We start from the raw sequence: 12,114 nt of genomic DNA, 5'->3' as shown, positions 1-12,114 counted from the left end.
ACTAAATTGTCAGCATGTGTTGGCCATATTTCACTGTGTTAACTCATTCATAATCTACTTGTGCTAAAATTTGTTAATTACACAAATACATCTGCTAAAACATGTCATCCTCTTGTCAGCTCACCTTGACTATTCATGAGTACTGTAATGCTGTTTTGCTTTTGTTAAAATAAGCCTCCGGTAAATTGTAATGTACCAGAGACCGCTACCACTCTCAGTAGGACAGTCTTGTGTTAACAGATGCAAATAACGAAAGTAATCAAACCATCAGTGGAAAAATTGCACCTACCAGCCTGTACACAACAGTTTACTGTGCATGTATCATTTGATCATATTTCACAGGAAGTTTGCGGGATTGTGTCACATCAGTACTCTCATTCCTGGTCCCCAAAATTCAGAGTCTGACTGTTTGGTTTTTTTTATAAACTTTTTATTATTGTCATGCAAATGAGAAGACAAGAGATAACATTAGTTGACAAAGAGTTACTATATAATGAAATAATCAAAGCAAACCAAAACAAAAAAATGGTTTGCATGTTGGTATGAGGTCGGTTTAGTTTAATGGGGATAGTTGAGAGTGAGTTAGACTTGAGGAGTTAGCAGAGGAGTGAGCTCACCAGCACTGAGAGAGGAGAAGAGAAAAATAAATGGATCCCAAATAAAATGAAATTTCTCGGTCTTGCTTTGTCATGTATATCTAATCTTTTCAAGATGCAAGCAACTCATTAAATCTCTCATCCAGTGTATATGAGAAGGTGGTTCAGTTGACTTCCAGCCCATGAGAATGAACCGTTTGGCGATTAGGCTGGAGAAAAGAAGTGCATCTTTCTCGGAGTTAGAGAGAGGAATATTTTTACGTGAGAGGTCAAGGAAAGCAATGAGTGGGGAAGGGTCAATAATTTTGTTTTGATGCTTTTGCTTTTAATGTTTTTCATGATTTAGAAATAGTTGAAAATTGACTTCCAGAAGGTAAATAATGTTGGGCAAAGCCAAAACATGTGCATCAACTAAAACAATGTGGTTATATTATATTTGAAGATTAATTCTTGAGCTTGGAAACAGCACTGTGACAAAAAAAAAAAAAATAGGCTATTTTTTTTTTTGTGTTGTGTTTTGTTTTCTTTCAATCACATTGCAGGACCTTCCTCAGCAGATGATGTTGCTCAGTTGCCATGGAGATGGTTTAGTTGTTTTCATGTAACTAGTAGTACGGAATCTTGGCGATGTCATAACAGGTGGTTGCATATGTGGGTGTCTTTGTTTAGGGATGGTCTCTGGCAACAGATTTTCCTGGTTGATGACCCTTTCACAATAAATGCTGTGAGTGGTTTTGGTCTGGTGTTCACAGTTATCCCCACAGCTGTAACATGTGATGTCATACACCACATACACCCCAAAGACAAAATCTGCCCCGGATAATTGTCCCATCCCTATTGGTATAATTTTGGTTAATCGCCCAGCTGTAAAGACCTGCACTGTGAGGTCTTTTTTCTGGGATTTTCTGTTGATGGAGCATGAGTTTCTGTTGTTGGTGGTCACCCATGTCTGTTGCTGTTGCCAGTAATAAATAAGGCATCCTTTTTCTGTATTGCAGAGAATATTTCCTGAAATAACTTACAGCATTTCATTCTCTAGGTGGCCACTGTGGAAACATGACTAGATGAAACCAATTCTGTGTAGACCAGTGTTAAATCCTTTAAGACTAAAAAGGCATTAAAGACTAATTTTCAGTGTTTGTGTGTGTGTACATGGGTGTTCTCCTGATTGGATGAGTAATCCTGTGCCCATGTGTATGTATTTATGTGGAGATGTATGTATACACATGCAACCCAAACAGCCATTTTACACTGCTATTTACTCTCTGGAACATAAAACAAAACAGCCTCTTAATCCTTCCAAGGTGTGTGGCTGGCTCCCCTTGAAGGTTGTAATACCCCTTTACTAGAGCAGTTAAAACACTCAGGCAATAAAGCAAAAAAGAAAGGGAAACGTGAAAGCAAAGATCACACACATACAGAACTTGGAATTTGCTCAGAGCCGGCCAGGAAGTAGTGAACATTGCTACTCCTCCACAGCAGGGCTGAATGGGGCTTTCCACGGCCACAGGCCAGATTTTTATTGCACAGGATCTGAAAAACACATTTGTTTATCTGAAATGAGGGTGAAGCAGTCAAACTGCATTTGTGGGAGCTATTAAAGGGAATCACAAAAATGTTGTATAAAGGTTAGTTTGAGGCTACAGTTTGCTAACTTTGTTGTTTTTCCCCCCTTTGCCCTAAATTTTGTCCTCAGTACAAACAGCCCTGTCATTTTTGCTTATGGATTTTATTATATCACTGTTTAGTGATACATAAATATTTAAAGTTAATGTGGTAATGTTTTATTTCACACCAAAATATTCATGGCAACGATAAAAGGCCTCAGTATGCTTCAAATGAAGTGCTTGTCAGATTGTCTGATAGTGTCTGAAAAGTAAAAAATTTTGTGACTTGTAACAATTCGACAATCACCATTGGCGAATTGTTACAGCAATTGTTACAGCAATTGGCCAGGTGCATAAATGTGTAAAAGTTTAGTAGTTAGTAGTAGTTTAGTAGTTTGATCGTCTTGCTCCAGCTCTCTGTTTTAATTCTTCACATAACTACTTCCGACATTTTTCATTTGTACAGCCAAGTACAACATCGTGAACCCCTTCAAGGAGCCATTATCCCCATTTCTGCGATACATCACGTTGTAAGACTACAAAGACACACAGAAGACAGAATTGTTGGGTAAAGATTGGTGAGGCATCCAGGAGGAGGCCATGATGGCACACTTTAAACCCTACCTTTGAGTATGGCCATTAGAAACAGCCTGAAACACCTTTGCCTTTGTTTGGGTGTGCCAAACATTCTGACTTCAGCCTCTGAAATGTGAAGATGTGCTCCTTAGTGATATTTTACATAGTTGTAAACTGAATATCTGTGGTTGTTGCACTGCTGCACTGTCACATAACACAAGACATTCATGCCAGCTTGGACTTTTATTTCACAATTTTTTGACATTTCATAGACCAAACAATTAATTAATCAAAAAAATAATTAGATAAAAACAATTAAAGTTAGTCGAATCCTGAAAGCTGAGACTATGTTTATTTGTTGGTGGTGTGTTCAGAGACATTTGGAAATGAGAAACTATAGTGAAATCGGCTTTCAAGAGGCATTGCTTTTACTAGCCACGCTGTCCCAAAGCCAAACCTGAAGGGGAAACAGTAAGAAACTTGGTCAAAATGTGAATTTTGTGTTTTAACAAAGTAGCTTATGGCATACTCATTGGCTAAAATGGTAATCTCTCAAGGGTAATTTCTTTCAGATTACCTTTGATTGATCTGTCTCTTCTTGAAATTGCAACATGCATGAAAACACCCAAGCCTATTGTTTTCTAAGTAAACCCACTCTCTAGCATCAAGGTACTATCCAATGTCTCAGATAAGCAGCAGCTTTGTCACATGTGCTGTGTGGATTGGCACATCTTGGCTACTGTACCATGACAACCTTTTTATGCCTGTGTGGTACATGTAGTCTGCAATGCAATGGAGCATCAAATAACATGCATCAAAAGACATGATGCTTTGTGATGTGGTTGGTGTGTTGCCCTTTAATTTTGCTTAGACAAATAAGGCAAGAAAATGGTCACTTTGACAGATTTTTCATGCAAGCTTTACAATGTCTCAATGACTTGAAGGTAGCAAATAAATGTAAAAAGTTATGGTACTTATATACCAACAGTAAATTATATGCATTTTGTAGTTGCTGGTCTTCCACATGGAAAAAGACTGTAATGATCCTTTAAGAGAACATCACATAGAGGTTGTTTGCACTTGGTGTGATCACCAGCCATATTATTTACAACATATATTTCCAAAGTAAGATGCAGATTGTAGAGGAAAACATGAAGGAAAACAACATTCTACCTGCCCACCATCCTCCCTCGTTAAACATCCACACCGTTAATAATGCCAAGTTCCACATCCAAGCCCAGCAGGGAGCCACGTGTTAGAATATACTGTGCTGTGCAGTACCAGGGTGGGCCGGGGTAGCCTGCTCTCAGTTCAGCCTGGGTTTGATTGTAAAAAGCGGGGTTTGGGGTGGGGGGTTGTTGCCTGGTTGGAGGTATACAGCGCCCACGCACACATTTCAGCAATTTAACGTTATGTGTTCTCAAATTGGAATAGATGGGAGTATGTGATGTGATTAATTTAACAGAATGCTATTTGTAAAGGCGCTGACGCACACAGCTCCCTGCCTCACATCATGTTACACACAATAACAGAGTGCAGAGGTGAGACCACTGCTTGGTTTCAGAGGATTTCTTTGTGGCTCTACCATTTACCATTTGAATGTATCATTTTACCATAACTTCAATGCTACTCAGAAGTCAGAATTGTCCCTTAATTTGATGAGTCGAAGGACACTTAAACTACAGTACCCATAAACCAAAGCTGTTACGATTAAAAGGCCTTGCATATTCTGAATGTTGCAGTTGGAAAAGTCCATTCAGAATATAAGTCAGTTCTGCATAGTTGCTAAACTGATCCAAAATGTCAAACTGCATTGTTTAAAACTGCTGAATTTGTCCAAAACCTTCTGCAAAGGTCAACATATAATCTATTTTTCCTGACTGAAAAGATACATTCTTGTTCCTTCAGCATTAGAGGAATGGGCAACAGAATTTAAAAATTAATCGCTACCCGGTTGCTCAAAAATTGGCCAGGGAGCGAGGCACAGTCCCATGTGAAGGGGTTGTTGGGGTCACATTCACGAGTGAGGGTAAAGTGGAACAAAAGATTGACAGATGGATTGATACCATGTTAGCGCTCAATTTACCAGCCGATATATGTTCCAATCCACACCAATGGTCTTTGGGTAATGACCAAAAGAATGAAATTCTGCAAATGAGCAGAAATGAGTTCCCTTCACAGGGTGGGAGAAGAACCGCTGCTCCTTCTTGTCATATCCTCAAAAAGTCGGACCCAGACCACACTGGAGGGATAAGAATATGTACAATATGTTAGAGCTAAACTTAAATCAATTCAAATTCAAAAGAAGGAGAACATAGAGTTATTCAGCATATTAAAAGCCTGGTCACAAAGGTGTCAAATTCTGAATAACTGGTGAGCATATTTTAACACCCAGAACTTAGAGATACAGAAGCTTTCAATAGTTACTTTGCAACAGAAGTGGCCTAGACAACATTTCCCCTCTGTTTAGTTTGACAAAAGTAATGCATGCACAGAGGACTCTAAGCAGTTGGTGTCACAGCAGAAATCACATCAGAAAGAGGATGAATCACTTTCCACTCATAATGAGTCTAGGATTAGCCATGACACTTTTGTGTTGCTTTTCATCATGACAAAATGTTAACAAAAACAGTGAGCCATTATGTGCTGTAACATGCAGAAATGACGGCCGCCTCTGGTGACGCACCTTCACCATAGCACTGTTTGTCCCCTCCAGGCAGCTGTATCACGCTTTATAAGACAGTATGACAAAACCTGTCAGTTTAGATGAAAACCAGCAACTAACAGCAAGTTGCTGTTATTGGACATTTCAGACTTTTTTTTGTTTGGAGAGCTAACAAGTCTACATATAACACAGGGATATATACACATATACACACAGATACGCAATCGTGCTACTTCCTCATGCGAACACATAAACACATCCGCAGGCTGACATACTGAATCATCACAAGACTTTTATAGGTCATTTAAATGTGGCCAGCTAACAGGGACAGTGAGGCATGTAAAGCAGGGGGATTTCTCTTCTGTCGATGTGTGTTATGGCGAGCGAGGTGGATGAGAGACGACAAGCTCTCGGCCCAGAAGGCCGGCACGCGAGGTCCTCCGGGTCCCTCCACGACTCACGCGAGTTTATTAATGTTGAGCAGGAGTAGTGGATTGAGTGTGCGTGAGTATTCTTATACATCCATTAGAAAGATTTTGAAACCATTTGGAGTGGAGACTCTCTGCAGGTCAAATGAAGCAGATTCTCACTTCTTCATAAGGGTTAGTTTAGGATTCAGGCTCTGGTTTGGGGTTATGGTTAGGTTTAGTTTTAGGGTATGGGTTAATGTTATGGTTAGTTTAGGTTTAGGTTCAGGTAAAGGTTGACTGCAGATAAAAACTAGCTATAAGCTAACTCTGGTACAGTGCATCAAATGGCAACATTTATGTATAAAACTGTACTTGGTCCCTTTCAAATAAAATAAAGAAAAGAAAGGTTAAGGTTCATGTGAAGGTTTTTTGGTCATGCATGACAGAGTGTGTGTGAGCATGAGTGCACACCACACATCTATTTATACTTTCCTCCCGGCACATATGCGTGCTTTCATATCTGTATTTACATTTATGTACACGTGAATATGTGTGCGGAATCATGACTCCCCAACACTGGCTCACATCCATTTAATCTCTCTGGTCTTATCTCTCTCAATCATCCTGGATTTATGCACTTAGCATGTTTGTTACAGTGGACATTAATCAGGGATCAACCTGATACAGTACTTACCAAAAGCGGAGGAATGAATTATATGCTGATGCTCAGAAAGTGTAATGAGCATGTAGTACAGGAAGCATCAGTGAGGAAAACATATTTGGCAGCAATATTTGATCTAAATTTTAAAATCAGCGAGCAAATGAAAAAGACAACACGTGGAAAAAAGGGGAAATCAGCAAGTAGGCAGCTAGACACACTGTGCATTATACTGTGGTTTCTCTACTGAAAGAGGGCTGGGTGAAATAAAATATCATAATATCATAATATTATTTCATAAAAAGAAAAAAAGAAAATACTAAGAATATTTTATTTATTCTCTTCACTTCTGACCTGGTAATATTGTTGACACTTCCCACAGTTCATTGACACTTTACAGCCTTTCAGATCATACACTGCAGTTGACACTTCAACTCATTTCAGCTGGTACACTTCAAAAAACACCTCAGCTACTTCTAGGACAGTTCCTTTCACCAAGCTAACAGTCAACTCCTTTCAGTCCTTTCAGTGCTTACATTTAAACAGTTTTCATGTCTTACAGTTTACCTGACAGTCAGCTCCCTTCAGTGAGTTTAATTATACACTTGAACTCCCCTCAGAACATACACTTCAGTTGAAAGTTCAAAACCTTCAGGTCATTCCTGTACTTACAAGCTAACCACCCTCTCAACACCTGTCAACGCTGCCACACATTTTAGTGTTTGCTTCTCCTCTTTCATTCCACAGTTTTCTTTTAATAAACATACTTGTAGTGCATTTTATTATCCAGTTTTAAAAGCAATGATGTTCAGCTCCCTGCTTTTCAGGCAGCTATCAGCTTGCATGTCAGGGCCATTCATGTCAGGTTTCCAGCAATGTGGTTCAGCTTCAAGCTTTTCAAGCAATATATTTCAGCTGTCAGCAAGCACACATATTTCTGCAGCAAGGCAAAGGCACGCAAAATCCCACAAAATAACGAATTTTTGTTCAAACACTTCGTCAACAATTCACCAGCAACATTGCAGATAATAAATTCATTGTTTAAGACTTTTGTCAAGTAATACTGCTAAAACATTAGCTGGTTTCTGCTGAGAATTGGCTTTTGAGAATTTGAGTTGCTCTGTTTTATATCATTTTAAATTGAAAAATTGACTGATCCACTGTGATAAATGACATCAGACAAACTCTTTACACATGCTAACTGTTAGTGTCTATTACAGTTTGCTGAAAATCTTTCATTTGTACAACAATTTTATTAGATGATAGATGGAACTGCAATGCCATTGAAAACTTGAAACTACATTGTACATCATAATGAAGGAATATTCTTCACATAGTAGAGATGAATATCTTTCAAATATTCAAAACACAGTCCATTCTACTTTATAAATACTTCAGAGCAATAAGCATCATTTCCTGTCGTATCAGATACCCAAGTTCCATGCTGCATGCATATCAATCACCCATCACAGTTTCTGTTCCATTCGTGGGGAGGATGTAGCGTCAGTCTTTTGTATGATACAACTCTGTATCAACACACATGCACACACACTCCAACAAAAGCATGAATAATGTATAACCATAAGGAGCACACACAAAGCGATGTGAAGCTACTGTATATTTTGCTTGACAAACAGATGAGTCAGCGGTTTTATTTCCAGCCGAGTCATTGTCAGCTCACATAAGCGTCAGTGAAGAAGTGGAGCAGAGAGACTCTGAACAGGCGGCAGGATGACTGAAGGGGAGAGCTGCTTGTGAAAAATCAGTATTCATGGAAAAAGAGGAACGCCAAAGAGTGATCTGTGTGTGTGTGTGTGTGTGTGTGTGTGTGTGTGTGTGTGTGTGTCACAAGAGATTGCGTAGTGCAATCCATTGTGAGGCTTTTTGAGATCGATGCACGAATTTCCTGTGACACGCCTACACTTGAGACACTAATAGAAAAGTTATGTCTCAGAGCTGTTCTGTACTGATAGCTTGGGAAAGCATCTTGCTCCAAGCTGTGGAGGGAGGGAGCAGTAATCAGATACAACTGAGACAGCTGCCTGCACAGCTGTGACTAGTTGTTTTGATCAGTTGACCAACAAAACCAATCCGGTCATGTGCACTTGTCTGAAAACTACAGCTGTTTCCACTTTCAGAAAGGTGTCAACATCAACGCATGACAAGTTACACAATCAGCAAAAGAAATATGCACCCATAACAGAGTGTTTGTTTCTTTTTCTAATATAGTAGACATTTCATTTGAGATAATCTTCAAACAAAAAGAACTCAAACACTTGAAACAAGAGACAACGCCTTGGGGCTGCGTCAAAAACAGTGATGCAATAAATCTTTTTCACTGAAAGATGTTTTGACATGTAACAGTAGGAAAAGCACAGATGAATGATGGCTGATATCCATTTAGCTGCTTCAGTTTTATGGTCGTGGTGTTGTGCATGGTGATTCATTAGCCAAGTTCACATCTAAATGTCGCACAAATATTAACTACATTTCCTGCAAATGAATGTGTGTTTCCATCCACTACTGTTGGATGGAACAGAGATAAACATTTGTTCACTCTCCAGTTGGTTGTTATTAAACCGCTGTAGAAGAAGAGTTTGCAACACCATCATGATAATTAGAAGAATGGCGTGTGCAAAGTACAAATGCAAATAATCACATTACTTACTTACTGCCACACTATCATGGCTTACAGAGACACTTGAATAGAATGGAGCCATCTTTGATGTTACTAGTTTATGGGTGTTTCTGCAATACAAGTCAAAATGTCCCTGTTTACACTTGTCACTTCAAGTGTTTCAAATCTTAATAAAACCCTTGCTTGCTTTATGTCACCTTTTATGTGACAGATTGGCTAACTTCAGTGTAATTTCTGTGCCACTATAGCTGCCATTATCACAGTAAGTAGTAATTGGCTAAATGGCTGGGCACATCTATTCTTAGCTTTCTGATGGCAGATAGCTATCTGACCTGCCCAAGATGCATGAAAACAACAACAACAACAACAGAAAACCTAATATATGTATTGTCATCTGATAGTCAGCAGTTCCTCATAGAAAGACTACCACAGTAAAAATGATCCAAGGGCATAATGTAGTCTTGATTGGTGTCCATGTTCAACTGCTGCCTTAGTTAGACTCAGCTGGTGTGAGCACCAGATAAATAACAACAAGTGTAGACAGATCCATCATGCTGCCATGCTTAGCAGGGACTAGTAACATATTTGTTTTGAACCGTTACCCATAAAATCTTTGACCTCCTGTACTGGTTACAAAACATAACACCCGAGAGTCCATGTGACAGCTGTTCACAAGCCCTGTTTTTCATAGAAAGTCGGTGCTGTGAACCAAACATTAAATGTAAAGTCAATCTCTCCACTGAAGAAGAAAGGAAACTGTAGATATGATTGCACTCCAATTAAACCCTTGATGTTGAGCTCTCCTAAATTCCTAAATTCATTTTGTTGCCTGAGGTAATCACGAGAAAATGAATCTCTACACCCTCGAGATTTCCGCAGCTGAACTTCTGTTCTCCTCTGTGATCGATAAGAACAAGATCAAACATGACACGAGAATCAGATCCTACTCTTACCAGAGCAGTAGTGGCTCAACCAGTTTCCGTCCTCAAGATGAATGATGTGTATTTCCCCTCTTTCAACTGCACAGCAGGTGTGTGTCTACATACTAAAATAAGACATGGCCCCAGCTGAACCAAGGGAGATCCAAGAGTAATGGCATGACATGCCCCTTCTTGCACCACCCCGAGTGTCTGTGTGTGTGTGCAGTCCTAACATGCGTGGAAAGCTAAGGTGTTGTTTAAGAGGTGGATCTGTTGCACTGGGTGGATTCCTTGAGATCCTGGAGGGCCATATGCCTCATGACTCACTTGGTATGGTGTGTAAAAACATTATGCCCTACAAGTGGCACAGCAGAGTTTTATGTCTGAAGGAGTTCTGACCAGTTGAATCACCCAAATGCCAGATAATCAAGTCTACACAGTGTCTGCCTGGCATAAGAGACATTTTCAAGATCTGGACCTCAGGTTACAAGCTGGAGTACACAGGAGTGAGCCAACATGGACGCACTAATCGGGAAGCAGAAAGACTTCAGTCTTTAGTATTTAGGTTCCATTAAGTTGGGGGAGTCTATGACTGATTAAAAAAAAGAATGGTCATACCATATTGCATAAAGTATACTTCTAGATCAGTGCATCCCAATCTTTTCCCTTTATGGCCCCTTAAAATGGAGCAGTCTACTTGTGACCTTGTCACATGTTGCATGAGCCAATGACTTGTGATTTTCAGAGGCCTGAAGAGGTAAAAATATCCAGGTTTTCTAAAGAAACAGGCAAATATTAGAGAAAAGTAAGCACAAATACATAATTTTACTTTCCTGCCCTGTAAATCATCTCTGGTCCACTCAGGTTTTTCTTGCAACACATTTCAGGTGTCACCACCCCCAGGTTTGGAACCAGTGCTGTAGATGATGTGCTGTGGTGTGGACATGCACATGACAATTGCACAAGCCAAAACTTTACGTTATCACACATCACTCCAGATGCACACACACACATACAGATGTGAAGGGTAGCTGACATAAAGAACAATGGTGTATTGTGCAGAGCAGAGCATGAGACCTCTATTAGTTAGATATGAGGCAATTTGTTTGGTGCTGCATCTTATTAGTAGCTGACATTTGCTGACCTACATTCTTCAATTAAGATGAAATCCAGCAATCATCTTAGTCTAGTTTTCTTTGCTCTTTATATTGGATGGCTGATCATTTCACATTTAGACAAGGCTTTGACCTTTCTTTCTCTCTCTCTATCTCTCTCTCTCTCTGCTCAGGGGTGGATATTCTGAAACTGGTAGCGGCCCAGGTTGGCATCCAGTGGATTGACATCTATCAGTCGCTGGCCAACGCCACCGAGCGGGAGGTGGCTGCCTTCTCCAATGGCTACTCGTCCGATCACGAGCGGGCATACGCCGCGCTGCAGCACTGGACCATCCGGGACAGTGACGCCAACTTGGCCAAGCTGATCAACGCCCTGCACCGGCAGCGCCGCATCGACGTGGTGGAGAAGATCCGCTGTGTCATGGAGGACAACCCACAGGTAGGATGGATGGTTGAATAAGTGGGCAAGACATTCAACTAACTGCTTTGCCCCGTTTAGAATTTTAGAGTTTATCAGGTTTATGTGGAAGTGTACAAGGAAAATATATGTGACCTTTTCTGTCTTGACATCTTTTTCACATGCAGCTCTGTCAACATCACTGGCACAAGCTGTAGTACACACTGTTCTCTCCATCTCTCTCCCACTGAAATCTAATCTCTGAGGAAAGCTCTCTGGTGTGTCCCCCTGAAGCCAGTCCCTGTGGTTCAGTTCAGCTGCATTCCTCACATTAAAGCCACAGTTCACTTTGGGAGAATGATTTGATGTTTAAACAGTAATTACATTATTATGAAGAATGCTTGCTGGGATGAGTGAGAGAGCTAGGAAGGAAGTGAGTCCGCAGATCCAATTTTTGTCTGTTGATACTGCTTTCAAAGAGGTATTTTGACATCACAGATTGAGGTGGGGCCAGAGTGGGCAGCAAAGTGAA

General features: G+C 40.2%; 1 protein-coding gene across 1 annotated transcript in view; it reads left to right on the top strand.

Annotated features, from left to right (window-relative positions):
- Positions 1–12,114, top strand: part of tnfrsf21 (tumor necrosis factor receptor superfamily, member 21) — a 58,579-nt gene that overhangs the window by 25,656 nt on the left and 20,809 nt on the right. Inside the window, exon 4 of the mRNA XM_042391079.1 lies at positions 11,359–11,624. Coding sequence (XP_042247013.1) covers positions 11,359–11,624 — 266 coding nt within the window. The remainder of the gene's footprint in view (positions 1–11,358; positions 11,625–12,114) is intronic.

The sequence above is a fragment of the Thunnus maccoyii genome, chromosome 17, assembly GCF_910596095.1.
Source record: "Thunnus maccoyii chromosome 17, fThuMac1.1, whole genome shotgun sequence".
Lineage (NCBI taxonomy): Eukaryota > Metazoa > Chordata > Actinopteri > Scombriformes > Scombridae > Thunnus > Thunnus maccoyii.
The sequence above is the reverse complement of the archived record's forward strand: the minus strand, read 5'-3'. Positions and strand labels throughout refer to the sequence as shown.